Source organism: Antedon mediterranea, chromosome 2 (genome assembly GCF_964355755.1).
Source record: "Antedon mediterranea chromosome 2, ecAntMedi1.1, whole genome shotgun sequence".
Lineage (NCBI taxonomy): Eukaryota > Metazoa > Echinodermata > Crinoidea > Comatulida > Antedonidae > Antedon > Antedon mediterranea.
The window spans coordinates 8,855,024-8,878,009 of NC_092671.1; the positions used below are offsets into that span (position 1 = coordinate 8,855,024).

The following is a 22,986-nucleotide window of genomic DNA, read 5'->3' on the forward strand; positions in this document are numbered from 1 at the left end:
GAAGCTTTTTTGTTAGTATAATCCATATTCATAAGAATTCAAAACACGGACGGACGGACGCCGACCTCTCTCTCTCTGTTTAGCCTTCTGCACGTGTATTGTGGACTATACCATTTCCTTGAGTTCGGTAAAAACGCGTTTGTTAATTTAGTGTACGACGTCGTTAAACAAGATTTTTCGATGATCTGTCGGCTGGATTATTGAGGTGGGTGCGATAAAATATAAATATAATATACTTCCAACGATCTTCGGGTTGAGGTACCGGTTTAACTTTAGTACTAAAAGTTGACACCCCTAATTTTACACGTATAATGGAATGGACTACACCATGCAGGAACGCACATGGTATTTTCATATCAGAGGGTGCGTGTACGTCAAAAGGAATTGTTTTTCCAACGACCGATCCTTCGTACTCACACGTACGACGACGTCGTGTGAAATTTCTTATCAGAGGGTGCGTGTGCGTCAAATGGAATTGTTTTCCCAATGTATTGAATCGCGTGTGTTTGTTGATCGGATCGGCGGCGGGAGGATAGGCTGGCTAGGACAAGGAGTGCGTGTAATTTTTTTTTCAACGAAGGCGGCTAGCTCGATTATTGAGGCGGGGGTGGTGCGACTTTAATACTTTCAGTGACCTCCGATCGAGGAACGTTTTTAGCTTTATTATTAAAAGTGTACACCCCTGTATTTTAATGTACTATCTATACCATTATTTACCACGCACGGCGGCCGGGACGATATTGTTTTGGTTATATAAATATGTTCGATGTTTTCTCTAAATGCGTTTAGGGAAATCCCCTTGCAACGAAGACAGGCGATAGTTTTGCGTCTCGTCCGATATTCTTGACATTATTTTCTATCTACTTCAGTGGTTTTTATTGTGGTAAAACTCGGGAAGGGCACTCACGGCCAACGCAAAAAAAAGGGCAGGCCAGTAGTGGCCGTGGGTGCTATTAATTTTCGAGGGCATTGAGGCCAACTGGGAGGGCACCGACGGCACTGGCCGCGGTGGCCGCGGTAAAATTCGAGGCCTGAAACGCCATTAACAGAAAATATTATGCAAAAATTCAACATAAATTACCAATGTATATTTTCTAATTGTAGGGGACTGTACAGGAATTATCTATTACAACTGATCCACTTGATGCAGAATTTCAATGTGAATCTCCAGAAACAGAAGAAAGTGAGGTATGTTGACCATCTTTAAAACTTTTATATTAAACATTTCCTTTTATTGATCATATATTTGTGGGCAGGATTTGAAATTGAATTGAAATATTGAATTGAAATATATATTTATACTGGGTAACCTCTTCAGTCAAAGACTAGTCTCCCAGAGGGCCCAGTTGGTGATCAGTGGCTGTGATGTACTAATACACCGAGGTAACCCCCTACTCGTCTCGAAAGATGTACTAGGTTCTTTAAAGTGCACACGAGCTAGTTGTGTACACTGGACCTACGGTTTATAGTCCTTAGAGAAGACTCGTTCTACCACCAGAACCATGGAGTGAGTGAGCCTTGAACCCCTGCCGATGTTATGGCTACGTAATTACGGTTCCACTGTCTTAACCCGCTCGGCCATTCATTCTATTCTATCTAGCAAACTACTGGAAATTGCTTTGTCGTTTTGCTATACTTTCTAGTTGAAATTCCAAAGCTAGATGAAGGTTTGGTGGTTTAATTTTTTGAAAAATGTGTTACTTTTTAGTTAAGAAAAGGTGCTTGATCTTCCAATTTCTATAATTTCAAGTTTATGTAGTTTAATTTATCAACAGATTTGTTTGCTAGCTAGATAAATGGTTCATTTTGCTAACTTTTTACAACTAGAAAAAGTTCTATTACTAGTAGGTAAATGAGCATCTCCGGTGTTGTGAAGCTATTAATGATTCCTTCTCTTCTTTATACCCAAATGTATTTGATTCTATAACATTCATACATTGATAAAATTATGGTATTAGGTATATTGACCTGGTTATGTACAGTACATGAATAAACAGCATTCCTTCAAAGAAATGGAGTATGGTTAATTTTGATATTGCCCTTCACATGTGAGTAGTTTAGTCATTGATGTAAGGTACATTCATTTAAATAAGTGATTTATAAGTTGTTTATACCTGTATTGGCCTATACGAAATGATCATGGAATAGTTATTTATTAAATTTCAACCTCAGCATTCCATTTCCATTAATTTTAATTATGATTGTAGTGATGGCAACCATATGTACTAGTGTCAACACAGCAAATGTCAAAAAGTCATTTCACAGTGTGTAACACATAATAATTAAGATGTTTGGCCCATTTTATACTAAATTTGTCAACTTTAAATGAATTGTTATTAATTTCTTACTATATTCAGTAGTACAGTACAATTTGAGTCATTCTCAGGTTTTAGTTATGAAATTTATTCAATTAATAAAGATTTACAGAATATTTCAACACATTTTCATCTTCATCCATCTTCTTGTGATATTTACAGATTTATAGTGATTTGAAGGGTTGAACTAATACTGACAGGGGATAAAAAAGCCACTCTGATACAAATCTATTATATTCGCATATGTAGATTGTTCACATTTTCTCTCTGATTATAAACGTACCTAAATTTTAATGTTTTCTTCTTCATTAAAACACTATAATAAAGCCATTTTATGACCATCTCCAGTAATTTTTTATTTATATTATTGTATTATTTATTTATGAGATTATCTTAAATACTGTAGCTATAGTACCAAATTAATGCACATCTTCTGGTCTTGATGATATTATACCGTCCTAATCCGACAACTCATATTTTCAACTTTCAATGTCTTCTATGATGTATAGGCCTAATCAAAGCCTTATTAAGGGGTGTAGTGTAGTAATTTACTAGTGTAGTAATTTATTCACACCGTTTTTAACCAGTTATTTTTATGCAGCAGAAACAGACCCTCAGAAACAGCTTGCTAAATAATAAACAAGTTTAATAGCAAAATGTAGTTACTGCATTAACTGCAGTAGAATAATTTAGACATGGTCCCTAATGATCACAAGAGAGGAGAGTATTATTCTTGAGTCAGAAGTTCACAGAATTTGCAGAACTAATGCAACTTTTCCAACTTAATGATTTATGTCGTTTCAATCTCCCTATGTTTTACCAACTACTGTACATAGATAAGATCAACACTGAGTTTATTACATTTGCAGCATTCAGACACTTTTGTATTTGGTTGACAGCAGGAATATAGAATTTAAATGCAGTTTATAGATTTAACAAAAATTATTCAAGAAATTTGATCAAATAATTTTCTATCCATAATTGTTTATTGCCAGGTGCAGAAATTGATAGGTCAATTTTATAATAGTTTAAAAAATCATTTGGACATTTGGAAATCTTGGAATGCGAGGAGAACTGGAGTTAAATTGATGAAAATTGAAAAAGACATGTAATGGACATGCTTTACCTATACTTCACACACTTTCAATTTCCTTTGTGGAATTTAGAATTACATTTTAAGTGACCACATCAAGGGGAACCTTTGATTTCTTTTGCCAGATAGTTTGTAATATAAATTGATTTGATAAACTAGACAAACAAGAAAATATTTAATTGAATTGTATGGTGCTGAGATAAAAGATTTATTAATTTTTCTTATCATTTCCATGTTAATAAAAAACATGTGGTTGCAGGAATGACTTGTTTGGTATAACCTCAATGTGGGCTTAAATCTGAGCATGGAGTAAGGTGTACAGTATTGTGTTTATCGGTCAGGTTGCAATGAAAAAATCTAGTGGAAGAGTTTAATTATGGTTTTTATAGTAATTTATGGTAATGAATAGTAAATATTGTAGTATTTCTTGTTGTTTAGGATTTACCTCCTGTGCAAATAAGGTAGGGTACCATCTCAACTGATTTGTTTTGGATTAAAAACAATGGTAACATTACAACACCATTCCTTAAGGATATTTTAAGCATTCTTTCCTTATTAAGATTCAAATCAACTGTCTATGTAAGAAGAAATTGCTTCATTAATTGTGCAGAATGCAGAAAATTATTTTGGAGCAATTTTATGCAATGTCAACTGTCAACACCAAGGGATTTTGAACTAAGGACTGAAAGCAAGATTTACAATGACATATGAGGTATCGATTTAAGGTTACATCATTGTGGATGATAGGTAGCTGTAACAGATTTAAAGGAGACTGTCATAACATGTTATATTACTAGTACAATATATTATGTTGCAGGATAAGAATTTATTAAAATAGATTGAAATTACATTAATGTAGGCACTTTTTGCAAATCATAAACATATTAATTAAAGCATATTTTTTCTTAGAAAGTTGGTATCCCATGGTCACCTCAATACTGGCAATCTAGCTGTGTAACTTTTGGTATCCCATGGTCACCTCAATACTGGCAATTTAGCTGTGTAACTTTTGGTATCCTGTAGTCGCCTCAATACTGGCCCTCTAGCTGTGTAACTTTAATATAATTTGTTTTAGCTTGTGGTCTTCCAAAGCCTTTAAATTGAATGTACCAGTATTCTCCATCAATATATTAACTGTTACCAGCCAATATAGGTATTAGCTAATTTGGCCCCTAACACATCTGTTTCACAAGGACCTACCACTTGCCCCTGAGCAGTCACATACCAGAAGTCTTGAAAATTCATTAGTTTTTATATAAAATTGCACAGGTTTGCTTCCCATTAGAAATCAATTGGTCTTTTATCAAGAGGGAATACTCATTTGGGGATTACTTATGGTGGTCCTTTGTTAGGATTAGTTAGGGTATATAAATTGAACCCCAAGGCCTGTTTTTATATTGATTTTTGTGATGGTAATTTCACCTTACCATGCTGAGAAAACTTATTTTATCAGCCTTGTGTTAATTTAAAGTGAATTGATAGAAAATATTTTGCCTTTAAAGTCTTTCAAATGTCGTACAATGAAGAGTGTATACTGCAGACTACTTTGTTGGACTGTAATTGTATATTTTAATAATAATTTAATATATGAGAAACAATACACTATGTGAAATATTCCACACAAACAAATAGATTGTCTGGGCCAACTCTTAGGATGTTTTGTTATATTTAATGTAATACTTGGAAACTATTAATGTAGCAGTCTTAAGATTTCCTTGGGAATGCCAAGTTTACATTCTATATGTGCTTGAGGCTGGCGTTAGGTGGCCCTCTGGGAACATTTAATGACCACTCAGCTATGACTGAATGTTTTGTGATTTGTGAAATAAATACCTTATGTATAGAAGTACAGTTGTAAATATTTTATGAAATAGCTTTGTTTCATTATAATAAATCTAGCTAACTTTATTTAAGGTCAAAATGGAATTCAATGAGTATGTCATGTGGATTTTTTAGTTAAAGGTATAGTTTAGATGTCTGAATAAAGCATTTTGGTAACTGTTTATGACAACTAGCTAGGCCCGGGGCTAGGCCATAGAATAACTTGTTGATTATTAACTTTACAGGGTATAGTACTGTAATAAGCAATATTAGAAATAAGACAATTGAGACATCAGAAAGTTAAAAACAAAATTAGATTTAGCACAATTAAAATGATTAAGACAAGCCAAGTCTTTCAGCTAAGAGTGGGCCATCTCAGTCTCTGCTGTGGACTGACGAATGAGTGCCATTTAGTGGTAGTTTAACACGAAGGGACTCATAGGAGAGATAAAAGTTGTATGTGTTATCATCAGGTCCACTGAGCTTTGTATAAAAAGTGCATTATAAAAAAAATTTGAATTTATTCTGAAGTGATTTGATAAAAGTTCTACATAATATTATAAGCAATATAATTGTTGTATGTTAGGTAATTTTGATTGATCGTAAATCGGTACTGGGTATAATGATAGTTTTTAACATAAAATTATTGGAAACTGGAAGAAGTTATTTTGGGCGTTGATGAATAACCTTAAGGGTCAAGAAAACAGTGTTTGTCCAAGCATATTTTGTTTCTATCCATAGTGAGGATCAGTCTTCCATATACCACAGCAAGATTAGATAGTAGTAATGGACACCAACATACACAATAGCTGTTTACCCATAGTTTCTAAAGCCTAACATCAACACTGTACATGATATGGTGTTTGAGTTGAGATAAGACCAGCTGTAGTGATATATTTCAAAAAGCACTTTATCTAAAATGAAGAATTTGAGTAATGCCATAAATGAAGCAACATACCACATATGGACATACTGTAGTAGTATTCATCATTTTGTGATCCATTGCGTAAAATCGGTAATGGGTTGTAGTGATTAAGAGAAATACAATAAAGAACAATTTGATTGGCAACATTTGTATCTCAATTAAATAGTAGGATTTAAAACTCCACTACTAGGATGTAAGGTCCATCCTAATGGAATACACAATGAATCAAGGATGCTAACTCTATTGACATCTTCAAATAGTTGCTGAAAACCAATTGATTTCGCCATATGAAATGGTATAATTTCTACCTAGTTCGCTCTCTATACTGTGGTCATAGCACTTTCGAGAAAATTTATTTTGGTTAGGCACTATACAAAAGATTAGCATTATTATTATGTAAGCAAAGTTCAACGTAAATATCCAATCACGACAGTTAAAAACTTTTTTTAAATTGCGTTGTGCATGTTTCTTTAGTGGAAACCAAGCTTTATGTGTATAGCAAATGTGGAGGTATTGGATTTCACAATTATTACAACCGGTGTCTGAATAGGGTTTAAGCTGCCCATTGTCAAAGTAATCAATCCATTTCATGGATCACTCTTGTATTAAATAATAATATCAGACATTGTATAATGCTATTTTATGAAGATCAGAGAGCTTTAACCAATGTTGTCAAAAGTTCTATTTGAGTATTTTTGAGTTGTCCGGATATCAGTTAAATTACACATCGATATCAGAACCAGGTCAAGTGAATATAGACACTATTCAAATGGTTCAGTGCAATTAAATGACCATTTAAAATGAGCCAGAAGCCATTGATGTCTGGCAATAGATACCAATGCAAACTTTAGTACCACCTGTAACACCACCCTCTAGGAAACATTGTGATCTTAGCCTGGTGTACAGGGATTCAACGCTGAAAATTGACGTACACTTTGACACAAACTTTTATTGCTCCTGGTTGGAAATAGATAGTATCCATGTGCGTTTTAGTTTCTCTGATATTTCTCATTTTAGAACTTAAAAGGTTGTTGACATTCTATTCATGTCCTACTTTTTCTTGGATCTGCTGTACATTATTTACTGGTGATGTTCTCTTTCTTTTAATTGCAAAAAGTTATGAACAGTTAAATTATATTATAAAACGCTTTGCCTTGGGCAGTAGATAAAAAACTATTATTGTAGTGTCCCTGAATATTAGGCATCTGGTAACCATAGATACTCTAGATGGCAGTCTATAGGCAGTCTTATTACTGTTACTGTATTGTGCATATTAATATTTATTTCAATGTATGCCCTTTCATAATTTGTCCTAGATCCAATTTTTGAATTTATATATTCCATAAAAAGTACAAAGTATGGTATGGTATTATAGTGAGAATAACTACACTGTTTGAATTGATTGACATAAAGAAGCCTAAGCCATTCTGGAAGTAGTAAGATTAGCATACATTGTGTTCAATCACTTGATAGTTTATTTAACAAAAAGTCATCTATCCAGCATATCCCGAAAGGTTCCAAGCATCAGCTCACAATTAAAGCTATTTATTTTAAGCGTGGCTACACACTATATATAGAGGATGTGTGCCGAATTAGCAACAGACAAAATAGAGATTTTCACCATCATTTAACACAACACACACTTAAAATTGATTGGCTATGACCTGCAACACCGAGCACATGCATTATAAAGTTAAAACAGAATTGTCCCATTCTGAAATTTCATTGATATTTTGGAGCAGCAGAGTATTTCCAGGATCTGTTTTACTTTTGCTTCTTTTTCTTGTCTTGAATGTCTTTAAGTTTAACAATGTCTTTACACACAGATTATGGTTCACTGAAGTTCCCTGTTTTTGGAATTTGTTTCTCGTTTTTCCCCCATGTTTTTGCTTGCCTTCCTTTAGATAGGCAGATGCGGATCCAGCATTATAGATTGATGGAGGTAAATATTTGATAAATGATAAAACGATCTGTCGGGTTGCAGAATATAGTCATTTTATTTTAAAAGAAATTTTAGTGTGGGCTGTTTAGCCCCTGCCTAAATCCGTGCCTGATAGGTACAGTAAGACATAGAATAACATACTTGGTTGGCCTACAACAAATTTAGACTCTAATAATAATATCACTATATCAATGCAAGTTATACAATTTAAAAGGAAAAACAATATGGCATTCCTCAGTGTTACCCTATTTTTTAAAGATATGTAAATTCTTTAAAAAAAATATAAGTAAAAGAAATTACAGCTTTAATAATTTTTACTGGCATGCTCTTTTTGAACTTTCAGCTTTAGTAGGTCACCCAATCCTTTTCCCCTGCTTTGCATACACTACCAAGCATGACTTTGTTTTAATTTTCCCCATGTGTAGCAATACATTAACAGTTTTTTTTTTTCAGATATAGCAAATCTAGGCAAGTATTGAAGTATTTACCTATTAGTATTTGTGAAACTGTTGTGAAAGCAAGTATATGTGTTTAATTACTTCCCTCATTGCTTAGTTGTAAGAAAGGTACTACTTTGTACTTTAGTTCAGAGAGTGAGAGTAGATTTCAATATTAGCAGAAATATAGAATGGTTCTCATCAGCCAGTGAAATTTTGACCCTCATCAAAAATATTTATCTTTCCTCTTTCTTTTTTTAAAGAATTAAATACTGAAATTGATGTTGAAAAATAAGTATCGATCAATATTATTCTCTTCAATCATTTACGTTTTTTCTCTACAAATATAATTGTGGGTGAATTGAAGTATAGTGTATTGTTTTTGTTTTTGATGAATATAAGAGATTGATTGATTGATTGGTAGTACAAAAAAAAACCATATTGGTGTCAACCCTTGACCTGGTCATTCACTCGAAATGCCCAATGTATGATTTTTTACTGGCCTAAAATAACTCAATTTGCTGTTCAATTACAATAGAGGAAAAGGTTTCTGGGAACATCAGAGATTCACTTTTTATTTGCTACAAGAAACCGAACTCGAAATTCTGGACAAAATTGAGGTTTAAAAATTGCGGTATTCTGAAGGTTTGAAGCAGATACACACGGATATCTTAAATTTGTAATAATGAATGAACCACCTCCTTACTAATGTTGAATGTGTTAATGCAATTTTAAAGTCAGATTTGATTCAATTTAAATTTTGATTATTAAACTGAAACTTTGGTTTGAAAGTGGTCTTTACTTGAAGAGATGACTCCCAGATTTAAACAATACAAATGAGACGTTTTAATATCAAATTTCCTTTGTCAATCAGCTAATTTTCATTCGCATAGTTAAATGATGAATAATATGGTTGGAATTGGTACTATGTATAAACACTTGAGGCTGAAAATAACATGACCAGGTCCTAGATCAGGTCAAAGTGTGATCAAATGGTTCCACCTCAAGCTGAGTTTGTGGGCCTTGGTTCTTATAAAATACAAACACAACTAAAGCCTTAATTACCATACTAATTACATACATCTGTATAGTTGAAATTGGTTGACTTGATTATTTTTCTTCCAATATTGTTAAGTGCACTTTTTAAAGACATCCTTATTATGTCTGTCTGTGGTTAAGACTGAAAGTGTTATCAGATTTTTACAACAGTGATGGTAATATTAACAGAATAACAAAACTAGGTGGGATGACCCCATACTGTAAACAAAACAATGACGCATTCAATATTCTCTCAATCTCCTTTTTTTCTGGGTTATTTTTTGATTAATTTTTCATCTCATATTTTTTGTTTCAGGAATTTTAAGTTGGTTACCATTTGTAAAAGACCATTCCATATGTTATTTTAAGCATAACAAATAGGATTATAGTAGAATATTGCTAACCCTATCAAATACCTCCTTGTTCAATCAAGTTGAAAATATTTATGACTGTTACTAGGCTTCTCCAAGTTGTTTATGTTAGTGGTGATAATAAGTTTATGGGATGTAACCAGTTGTTACTGTCTGATTGGTATTCAGTCTTGGTTGTTCTGAGAGACTGGTTGTGTATGTTCATTCTGTACCAACCAAGTGGAAGCATAGGTACCTTTGTGTCCAAATGAGCCATAACTAACATCTGCAGAGCACATGTTGCCCTAATGTCAACATACTTTGATTAGCTATACCTTTGAGCACACTTGGGATTCTACGGTAGGAGTATACATTTTCTCCTTCCATAAGACTTGAAACAATTGTGGCATTCAGAACATTCTGATAAATCATGGTGCTTACTTTTCCGGTTCTACTTATATTGAATATAGTTTATTACAGAGCGTCTAGTCTTGATGTTGAGGTCTTAGAAGAGGTTAGTATTATTTGTTTTTTTAAGGATTTACTGAGTTTTTGGTTTGTTTTAAGGCCTTTTCACACAGAACTTCGGCAATATTGCGGTAAGCAAGCCGGCGTTATTGCCGGTCTAAACCCATTCACACAGAAGGTAATATTACGGTAATTTTACCGTCTTCTGTGTGAAAGGCCACAGTGGAAAGGCGCAATATTTAAAGATTACTGTCTTCATAAAATAGAGGTCGCACTTTTTGAGGAGAAAAAAAATGGCGGGCACCTGCCGCCGGCGACAACATGCCATGCGCGTACTTGTTTGCTGATGTTGTTTTGTGTGTCCGTCGTTTAGTTTTTTTATTTACGATGCATAAAATTTATATTTTTGCCCAACGCCACTCCGTGCTAATAACTGCCCGATCGTGATGGCCATTCTACAGAAACAAAATCTATTAGGCCTACACGCGAATTTAATTATCAGAAGCTGTTATGAGCTAGCACCGGGAGCGCGCACCGGAGGATGTTCCTGCTAGAACTATGCTAACTAGGGCCTAGGCTTACGTACGCTACAGCAAGTTAAATAATCTTTGGACCAACATCTGTTATATTTTTATTATTATTGGCCGTATTCTTCCATTGTATTATTTACAAACTAACCTAAAAATATATATATATATAATGGATATAATCTAATAATTTGGCCTAAAGTAATTGCCACAGTCTTTCTCAATCAAGGAAAATGTCCCGAATTTATCCTTGCTTCACTGCGTAAGCAGGCGTTATATCGTGGACTCTTCACACAGATCAGGCTTACGACCGTGACGGTAATATTACCGCAATTTTACTAGGTCCAGAGGCGGTCTAACGGAAGCCGGCATTAAGGGGTTTTTACCCTTTCACACATAAGCCGGCATTCGCGAATTACCGCAATATTACCGTCTTACAGCTCTGTGTGAAAGGGGCTTTAGTATCACATTCATAGTACAGTGACAAATGCATATTCAGTACTGTACTCAGTATGGTATATATCTTATTTTTCTACTTTTGCTTACTGACTGTATTCTTTATACTGATATTGATAGTGTAATGTAATAGATATCATTATCATCACCATACTGTGGTCTGGTATTGTCAAAGTTAGTAAGTATTGTTGTCACATGTGTTCCTGATGCATATAATAATAAAATTTGGGTGGGAAAATGGTGTTTTTCAACCCTCCCCATCCTCCTTGTTGGTATAAAGACATTCTTTCATTATTATTATAATGCGAGTCCATGTATAAATATTCACCTGGATCTATCAGTTTATTTGATAAACTGTATTTTTACTGTAGAAATAAGTAGAATTGAAAAATTGAAATGATGTTAAGATTCTTGTATTTATTTTAGTTAATTAAGTTTTATTAATTAAGTACAGTAAGTTAATGCTGTTTTACTATTCTTGTGTAGGTTAGTTTAAATACAGTACACTTGTTCTAATTTAAAAGTACTACTAATACAGTTAGAACTCTAAGCCCTACTGTACGTATAATGTGCCACCTTGTTCAGAAACATTTTTTTTTTATATTTAAGGTCTATATTAATCAAGTAAAGTAACATCATTTTAATGTTGGTGGTTATAATACTTGTAGTAAACACACTTTATTTATATACAAGTATATCATAAATAGGTACTGTATGTTTTAATTATGGAGTGTAACAATTGAATACAATAATATGCTTTATCAATACAGAATTCATAAAACTCCAATAATAACTTGGTGTCTGTTAAATAAGTTTAGGTTCTATACAATTTCAAAATATGTTTCTTACATCAATTGTTTGTTATATTTCGTAACATTTCTCAGTATGTTTTACCAAGTGGTAATTACTTTTGTATGTGGTAACATTTAATAATGACTGTACTAATGCTTTTTCTTTTTATAACAGCTTTCTACCTAGAAATTTAAAATGCCAAATCCCTGCTTCTTGAATTAACAAAATGTAATCATCAGGAAATTAATAATATTTTAATAATATGTAGTTGTTTTTCTGAAGCTTAAAATCCACCTCCATTTGCAATCAATCCTCGTCAGAAGCCATAAACAGCTACTTGCTATTTATTGTTCTGATAGATAGTTTTGCTTAACATTGTACTGTACGAGATTTTAATATTATTATTGCCCGTGGCTTCTCTAATTGAGGCATTACAAATGGACCGCTTTTGTAGATTTAGGCGCCGTTGAATTTGGAGTGTTTTCATTGCAGAGTTCTGGAAGCGGGGCAGGTATCGACAATTTTCAAAATGATGGCGCAATAACTGAGATAAACGCCATAATATCTGAAGTAACAGAATCATTCACAATGATTTCAGTAGGTATTCGTCTGTTGTGTTTGGTTTTCCGTGTGTATCCGTGGCTTTTACTAATAAAATTCACTAATCTTAATGTTTGGTTGTGGTTTTTGTTGTGAGCATGTTAATGTTTGTCTATGTTAAAAATTATTAATTTGGTGAAATTTGCATGAAATAATAAAAGTTAGTTCTGTATAGCAGGAAGTTGAAATTAACTACCCCTGCTGACAATAACCACTCATACTGTATTCTATCAATGTTAAGAATGGGGTGGGAAGAACTTGCATTACCAGTGTACTGAACTTATAAAATATACAACTCGTTCTGCTCGTCAATGTGCAACTAGCAGTGCTTGTTGATGTGCAACTCATTCTGCTCATTGATGTGCAACGTACTCCGCTCAAGTATCACTCAATTCTTATAATTTACATCATACCAAATATAATAATACAAAACAAGATAATAATTTATGTACCACCAACCATTATCATTATTGTAAAATGAGGTCAACCTGTTTATTTGCACCATTAGGATTGTGATACACTGTCTTACATGATAGTGGTACCACCAGGATTGTCCTTAATACATTGCTGTGTTCTTCTAACACAACATGTAAGCAAAGTACAATAAACTATATTACACTGAATCATCGATTAATAAATTGGCAAAAGAATGGGTTATTAAATTATCATAGTCCCTGGTTACATTTCTGTTTCCTTTCGATTGTTTTTCTTAATTTTCACAAATAACTTGCACAAATTTGACTCATGTTATAAAGCACATTGCATGTCAAGATTTATTTCCCGTGCAATATATTTAGTCGTGAAGACAGCATACCAGAAAGGCCAACATAAATACTTATCATGTTTGCTTGAGCTCTGAAATATTGTTCATTAGATGAGAGGTTTTAAACTCTGTCCTCCTTTCTCAATAAGATTGGCTTCTCCTCATTTTATCGCATGACGTCAACATTAGATATACAATATGTCAACAACCATTGGTAACTTTATAATGGGTTCCTACCACCATTAAATTTCAGCATAGTTCAATCAGTGAGTTATTCTGTACTGGGCAAACAGTTTAAACTAGTGACTTTGGTTGTTTGTACTGCACTTTAAAACTAAACAAATTTAAATGTCCAGTCGGACTGCTATGGAATAATAGATCTTTTCAAGGTGATTATTAATTTGTTCTTAACAGCGAGATGAAATTCACCTTTAAGTGCTATTAAAAGTAATGATGTACTGTGCTGTGATTTGAAACTATTAAGTGCATCCACTGTACTATTTACACTATACTAGCATGTAGAACAGTAAAAGTTAATTCATTTCTTATCTTTTGCATGGTTTGTTATTGCACGTCATTAAAATATCCGGTATTGGACAAGTCAACCGAACACAATAGACAATTTAGTTATGATTTGAACAATCAATTGTCAATAAAACCATATTAATGAAAGTTTCATCCTACACAAAGATAAGATATCGTTTTTTTGTGTTAGTTTTTCTTAGTTATGTCGATTTCAATGTTTATTTATGTTTAAAAGTAGGAAATGTGCCTTTAAACATAACATCCCTAGCACCAATGTTAGATATTAACCTGACTGTGAACTTAAAAAATGGGGCCTATTAAAGGTATGTTGAACCTGATTTGCTGAAATTTCAGCCAGACTGGACCTTGAATGATAGGAAATGTCAAAACAATTATGTCATCATCTGAATCAACATGATCACAGTGGTTAAACAGTGATGCTCTAATGTTCAATTAAACTAGCACTTGCTAGTGTATTGATATGTATATTGATGCTTTAAACGCACGTTTTTAGAGGTCATCACCTATTGGCTGGCTAGAACATCACATTCTTCGCTGTTGAATACTATCCATGGAATTCTACGCTTGTGATGGATAAATGTTTGCGGAAGATTATCATCATAAAATTACAATTAAAGGGCTTATGCCGAATTAGGTGAAAGCTTTTTGTAAGCCTTTAAATTACTTTTACTTAAGCTTGGATTTAAGGGTATTTTCTTAAAGTAATCCACAGTGTAACTTGATAGCGTTTTTCAAATCATATTTTCCTTTGGTTTAGTAAATATACAATATAAGTTCAGCACTTAATTTCACATATTTATATTATAAATTATAATTTTCAAAATTATATATTATTATTAGTCAATTTTCTAATTCTACTTAAAATAAAGTAATTTTGGGTAGGCATAGATATTGAATGTGTCTAATAATTGGCTTTTAGAATTCACAGTATTTATCATAAATTGTGTTACTTGGTATAGTTTTAAATATGTCTCGGGCACTTTTATATATATAATATTAATTTATAATACTTTTTATTTTTTAAATTTATTTCTTTCGCAGTTACAGAATGGAACATACAATTAATACGCGCACATAAACACACATACTATGATTTCTTAATGTACTGTATGAACAGGGTATTCTTAATGTATTACTGCCAATCACAACATGCAGTTAGCAGAAAAAAACCCATCCTCACCTTTTTCTTTCTTCTTCCCACAGAAAATTTGAAGGTGTATTTATTTTGTCTATCCACCCACTCGCCCACTTGCATAGTCATAAATTGATCCTCCATAAATTGACTACAGTAGGGTGTACTTATTTATTGTGTAGTCATGTTTCTGCACCACTTAAATACAAAGGAATCCATTTACCAAAAAAATGTATGATTAATTGTAAGGCCATGTTTTTTAAAAAAATAAATAGATTGACAGTGAAAAATTTAATTCCATTCTTTTCTGTTCATATATTTTTACAAAGCCATAATGCATCTAAAAATGTAGGCCTACCGATCCCTACAACCTATGTCGAAGAGTGTTGGCGTATAGTGAATCAAATCTTGTGATTTTATAAGTTAAAATCCTGTAACAAATTTTGTTAGATGTGCCGATGAGAACCATCCCCTGCCCTTGACTACCAGTAGAAAAAAAGACTTTGAAAGATTAAGTTTCTGTAAAAACAAAGGAAGTTGGACTACATTTTCTGACAAAAGGTAATTCAAAAGAATTTTGAAAATTGAAAGCGAAAGATTAATTTTCCTGAAAGCCATTGAGAATAGATAAATGTATTTTTATCAGTTTAAACTTCCGATCCTTTACACATTATTGGATGGAAAAAATACAAATACACTACAGTGTACATTCGTCATCATAAAGTGAGCTATTCACATAAAAAAGTACCGTTCAGATCTCTGCAAAGAATGTATAAATTTATTAGAAAAAGCTTGTAAAGCGCCTATTGCATGGATGAGAAATACCCATAAAATTGATCCCTTTACTGTATATTTGTTGGATTCGGTCTGTTAATAATTAATTACACATGTTCAGTCAATTATGATGTCCCATCATGCTTAACTATTATTAATAGTATTATCATATTCATGTAGAACATAAGTCATATAACTCACATTTGGCACAAGACTTGCGTATATTTTACACTCTCACTTTTTAGAATAGTTTGTGTCCCCCATCGCCATTCTTACCTCCCCCACCTACTTTTCTTTATTGTAATCATAGGTTTTTCAGCTGTTTGGTTTGCCACTGCACAATATAATGCTTTGAGTATTTGCATGCATGTAATTCACAAATGGGATGGTAACAATCACCCATGCAAGCCTTGCAAATAAATCATACCTCATTGATTTACAGGTTTGTATGTTAAAGTCCACAGTTGTTATGCTTGATTGAATAAACGACTCAATCAAGTGTGATAATGTGAACTGCAAAAATGAATCATGAACTGAGGTTGTACAATTTCCTCTGATGTGTATTAAATTGGTGCAACCATTTAACAAGGAAACGTGTGTATCCTTTCAGTTGACAAGAGAAACATAGACTTGCATCCATTTGCCTTGATACGTATCTAGAGACATTCTAAAATGTTTAAAGAAAACATTTCTGTTTATTAAAGATGTTATTAATTATGGATTGAATGTTCGTATGAAACTTGTTTAATGTTAGTATGTTATCCTAGTAGAAGGCCTTACCCCTCCCATGGGCGTAATTGTGCTAAGCGAAGGTGGTTAGGGTCACCAGGCTAAAGTCACCCAGTTTTTTTCCAGCATCATTCACCATAAGAAGTTCTGTATCCTTCCTTGATTTTTGGTTGCCCCATTCTATGCTGTCGTAAAAAGGTAATTCATGAACAAAAGGTCATTGCATATGGTCTACACAAGTGGCCTACTAGCATTTTGTAGTCAATGGTGTTGGCATCAGAGTGAGCATATAGTATAAAAGAATTCTTGCATATGGGCTACCAATGTAGAATCAGCTGGATAACTAAAATGACTTAGCATGGGGGAAATAGCCTGTAGAAAGCTTGTTGTAACATGGGTTGCAATAACTACTGGTCATGTTAGTCTATTATAGCAAAAAATATAATACTGGGAAAGGGTAGTCCTCCCTCTCAAAATGGCTTCCTTTTTCTTTCAATCCAACCTCTAAATCAGGGGTGGATCCAGGATTTTGAAAAAAGGGGCTCAGACACTAAAGTACTTGAGACACAGGCCCCTCAAGCCTATTTAGCCCCACCTAAATCCGTGCCTGTAAATCCACCAAACGGGCAAATACACCCTCAATTGCAGTTTTAAGAATCTGGTTTAACAGATGACAAATCTGGGACCTTTGGAATTGTAATATAAGATTTAAGAAAGTTTTTTAAAAGTTTCAGGAACAGTGGTTTGCTCTTTGAATATATTAATTGTTCATTAACATATTTTTAATTACGGAGTGTCCATCCATATTTAACAGAGTTCAGAAAATTTCCAAATTGATAGAATTCTATGTAACTTTAACGATCGACAATAAAAAATGTCCGGAAATCATGATATTCTATCCCTCAGATCCCTCAAATCATATCTGGTGGCGTTCATTTTTCAAGAACATCTAACCAGATTCAAGGATGTTCCTGTGCTCTGGTCCCAACAGCACGTTCTGGGTTATTAAAAATGACCTAAACACGGTCCTTGAGTTTCCCCTGGCTTAATACACAGGTACTGTTTTTCTCTGATAATAAAAAAATAATCTATAAAGCAAAGTCCTTTTTTAATTGGCCATTTAAAGTCTTTTTATTGGTAGCTCTTTAATGTACAGTATTTAGAGTTGACATTCCAGAAGATCCTATATTACCATCACCTGTCAAAGCCTGTAACAACTATACCAACTTATCACTGATGTAGGTCCAAAGTTCACGACTGTATTCTGCAAAATTGATTTTGATATTCATTACTAAGAATTTTATTAAAATTTATTTTAAGAATTTGAAATTTAATTTTTAAAATTAAATGTTTAAACATGTTGTAATTTTGTATAATTTATACTTGTTTTATTACATATTTTAATTTGATATTTCATCAATAGTAAATTATAATTATGCACTGTTACAAATTTATTACTAATTAAATTAGTTGGTTATCCTGTAAAGATTTTACTGTACGTATTTTCTTATTTGTTAATTAGCATATTTATGTCACATGTATGTAAATTTATAATGGATTGCGATATATTTTTATATATTTTATATACTGTATCTGTACTGTATTAAATGTTTCTTGTCACACTGTTATGTGTGTTACCACATTTGCACCTTGTACAAAATACAGCATAAAATATTGTTTTATCTATTACTCTATTTCATATTGTACATTCATTATATTTTTTTTATTACAATGTATTCTCCTCTGTTGTACATTTTAAGGTATTCAATTCTCCTGACTGAATGGAAACGTTTTGTTGCCACAAATGTGGACGTTAAATTCTTTTTTTGGGAAGGTTTTTCTTGGTATAAATTTTGGAGAGTTGACCATATTTACTTTGCACAATGCATGTTGTTATGTTACATTTTATATTTTGTTTTCTTGTTTTGTAAATTGTATTGTGTGAAAATTATTGATAAATTAAGTCAAGATAGAGGGATGATACTGCATGGGACACTATCGGGACTCAAGAATATGTCCACATAGTGCTGCACCATGAATAGAGGTGTCTTCTTTATCTTTGAGATTTAATTTGGAATGTCTTAGTCAAATAAATTCCTGTACAATATGTATAACTAATCCAAATACAGTTCTAAATGATACTTTTAATTTAATGTTGTAAAAAATGTAATTAAATTTATCAATTATGTAATAAATATGTAAAATTGCTAATTATGCAATTACAATTAATTTAGCTAAATATATTGGTTTGTCATAAAATTATTAACAACATTTTCTTTCTTGAAATTTTTAATGCTATTACTGTAATATCGTAAAACTGTAGGCATGACTGTCACGTTTGACCTGTGATATGCATCATTAATGTTTATGACGCCAACATAGAGCATAACATTACCCTTAATATCCTGTTTATTTCACATAACATCGATTTTGATAAAAGATATTAATTTATAGCATCATTTTTTTAAAGGGGTCTGGATGGTCAGGGAGTGGCGATTTAGATGGATATACAGCATCAGGCAAAGCGCCATCATGGGAACAGACAACACTCGAACCTACTATGCTAATGACCTCAATAGATCCTGTAAGTTGCTTATATTATGGTACTACAGGTTTAGCCTGGTTCACAGTAGCGAACTGTAATCTAGAGGAGCTAACTTAAATGAATGCTCTGTCAGAATTATAATGTTCTGGTCGATCAGGATAGGTTATCAAGAAAGGTAATGGTTAACAATCTGTTAGCCAATCATTTCCTTCTGTGTCAAGTAAGAATTACAAGTAAACACTAAAATGATTGGTAATTTTGGAATATCTAGATCGCAAGGACAGGCAGCTTTTGCAAAATAGTGACCATTGGTTGGTTATGTGAACATAACCTTATTACAAAGGCATTACAGTATTGAAAACCATAAGCGACAGCTTTACAATCTATTGACTGTACTCTATGGCTTGTAATATTATATATAGTTGTAGAAATACTTGCATTAAAACATATTTTAATATATGCATTCCTCATATCTTACAAGAGTTGATTGCTCAAGATTCAAGTCCTGTCTTGTGTTGTTTTCCCCACTGTTTTGACCTGAAATTAAATCTTCTTTGCCATTTTACAATTTTTGAATTGCAAGTTATTATTCAAATTCGACCTAATAAATCATGAACCGAAAAAAATGATCCTTTTTAAACTGCCTGAAAGGCATTCTTTTACTTGACAGTGAACTGTTAACTAAATATATAAATGCATTTCATGTATTGTTAGTAGTTGGCTTTAATTCACATTCTCTTTTGTGGATATTTGTACTTTTAAAGAGTTTTCAGAAACATTTCTTTTTTTTCCAAAACTTATTATCAATTATTTCCATGTCACGACCAGTTAAGTTTGATTGAAAATTATACAATTTGTTATTACCACAAATTCACATTCCTTACTGTCTGCCTTTTACATGTCCCTGTAGGTAATGTTTTTAACATGAATCGCTGTGGTTTATTGCTCGTGGCAACATCTTCACGGTGCGTTGTTCTACCACTGCAAGGAGTACGTAATAGTTTAGTATCGCCCTACTGTGCAACAAATAATCTTTACAGTATTTGGTGTTAATTTAATATCATATACAAGACAACTGAAACTTTCTTTCCTGTATTGTGACACTGGGGAAATACCATTGCCAGTGGCATTGTACATCAATGTCACTCTAAGATCTAATAAACAAACTAAACCATAATGAAACCTATATCCTCATACATTTGTCTATATGCAAATTATAGAATAAATATCTCTTAATGTAATAATGTATACATATTTCATTCTTGCCGAGACAGCTTAATTTAATTTGAAAGACACATTTTCCAATAACGTTAAAATTTAATAATGTCATTAGTACTACTACACTGAAATATTATATTATATAAACTTAATAATTATTTATGTCGTGCCTCAGTTTTGTTTCATTTACAATTGATGTTCTTAATATATCTCAATTTTGTATTGTCTAAAAAGTCAACTTTCTGAAAAGCTAGATACTCTTTGCAGAGAATATCCAGTTTATGAAAAAAACTTTTTTTTGGAAAATTTTACTTATGCAATTTACATATTCACTTTACCTTGGAGTAATTATTTATTGTTCTATTTTAGATGTTACCACCAGTGACCACACCCTCAATTGTAGTAGAAGATTTAATTAAAAGTCCTGCACCCTCTGATAACCGGTTTGTTCCAACGTCTGCGCCAGATGATGTAACTAAACCTGCAGAAGTTGATAGTGTAACAGGAATAACCAGTGGATTGCCAGAACCACAAGTAACCGATACTGTTGTCACCTCAGAAGCATCTTCATTAGTGGGTCCTAAAGGAGAAAAAGGAGATCAAGGATACCAGGGACCTCGAGGAGATACTGGTGTACCTGGTGTCCATGGCATTAATGGAACAGATGGTCTTCCAGGACCTGAAGGGCCGATAGGAGACAAGGGTGAGGTTGGGGATGTTGGTCCACAAGGGCCGAAAGGTGTCAAGGGTGACGCAGGTGGAAATGGTGAGAATGGTACTGATGGACTTCCAGGTTCAATAGGACCAAAAGGGGACAAGGGTGATCCTGGAATACCTGGTCCTGGTGGTGTAAATGGTACAGATGGAGAAGATGGACTAATTGGTTCTGAAGGTGAGAATATTTTTAATATCAAATTACGAAAAGTATTATTAAAGTATCTTGTTTTATATTTGAAATATACTGATATTTTATTTGAAATAGCAGCCAATGTAATATTTTTTTTAAATAATTTGTTTTCTCGTTTTAATTTAATTTCCTTCCAAATTAAATTTCCTTTTAACATCAAATTACATTATATGAATAAGAATGATATTAAATAGGTGAATATTGATTTATTAAATTTAATAAAGAAATAGCTAAGATATTATGATTATTATTGATTCTCTATGTTTACCGGAGGTGTAACTTTTCCTCTTTTATGCTTTGCATGAATGATTGCATTCTGCAGGTCCACGTGGCCCTCCAGGCCCCAAAGGTGAAAAAGGAATACAAGGGCCTAAAGGTAGGCATTTTGACTGAATCAAACTGCTGTTTTAGCTTCATGTGTTGACTTTTCAACTAACACTCATATATCATATTTTATCATTCCATTTTTAATCAGGTGATCAGTACATGTTGTGAATTTGTAATACTAAGGAGCACTCTTTCATTTTTTAAAACCATTTTCAGCTTCATCCATTGATAATCACTGTAAACCATTTAAAAAATGCGCACAGCAGCTGGCTGGGGATGCTTCAGAATAAATTGATTATACTGTATATCACAATCAACTCAATTGCACTACTTTCAGACCACCATAGTAAAGAAGGGGCAATTAAGTGAACTAACCCACTTTGTCTACTTTTCTAATGCATGTTCAGGGACCATTTGCGATTGATGTGATGATATCTTTTAATTGTTGTGGTATTTTATTATATTTTACAACTTGAAAAATGTTAGTCTATCAGTCTTGTATCTTATTTAGGTATCTTCATTCATATCCACACAATAAAAAAAATAACTAGTGATGTTCTGTGAGGAGGGTGTTAAAAGATTACCTATCGGATAAAAATAGCTTTCCATAATGTTTTAGCATTATCGCTGGATGGTTAGTTTCCTAAAAAATATACACTATAATAATTTTCAACAAACATTGAAACATGTAATACACTTTAATGTGAATTACTGTACCAAAGGGACATTGGCATACGTCCGCCCAATATAAAGCAACATTAATTGCTTCCATATGTATCATTTAACTTGACACAGTTACACTTTAACATTCATTAATTAACTTTAGCTTTTTAAGCAATCGGGTATTAGATATAGTCAAAGCCAATCAGCTTTAATAGTTTCTGTCATTTTAGCAATTTTGTTGGTCAGTAGCATGGTTAGCAGTTTTATTGTGTTCTTAAACAACCCGAATTTCTTCAGTTTACAGTTAAACTTGAGGACCAGAACAATACATTTAACATTTTAACATTTAACACTTAAACCCCTCCCAAAACTGTAGGGAGAAAGCTTAAATTGGGAACCCTATTCTGTATAATGCTATATATTAGGATTATTTTTAATTGGACAATTGAATTACTGGTTAACAACACTTTTAACACATACAATTTTCTGTAAAAATGTATTCGCCAAAACTGGCCATTTGCAGGTTTTACCTGGGCCCGTCCTGGTTTTACTGTCCATTGGCCAGTGTACCTAAATCGACTTTTGGTGCAATACACCATTTATGTATCATCTGCAAAT

General features: G+C 32.9%; 1 protein-coding gene across 6 annotated transcripts in view; it reads left to right on the top strand.

Moving 5' to 3' along the window:
• The window catches only part of LOC140040279 (uncharacterized), a 61,821-nt gene that overhangs the window by 17,001 nt on the left and 21,834 nt on the right, over positions 1-22,986 (top strand). For 3 of the 6 annotated variants that reach the window (XM_072086079.1, XM_072086080.1, XM_072086081.1), the window contains exons 4-8: positions 1,105-1,188; positions 12,657-12,761; positions 19,179-19,292; positions 20,841-21,363; positions 21,701-21,754. In XM_072086079.1, coding sequence (XP_071942180.1) covers positions 1,105-1,188; positions 12,657-12,761; positions 19,179-19,292; positions 20,841-21,363; positions 21,701-21,754 — 880 coding nt within the window. Of the gene's footprint in view, positions 1-1,104; positions 1,189-10,079; positions 10,436-12,656; positions 12,762-19,178; positions 19,293-20,840; positions 21,364-21,700; positions 21,755-22,986 lie in introns of those variants that run through there. The other 3 variants (XM_072086084.1, XM_072086082.1, XM_072086083.1) reach the window with 3 other exon arrangements.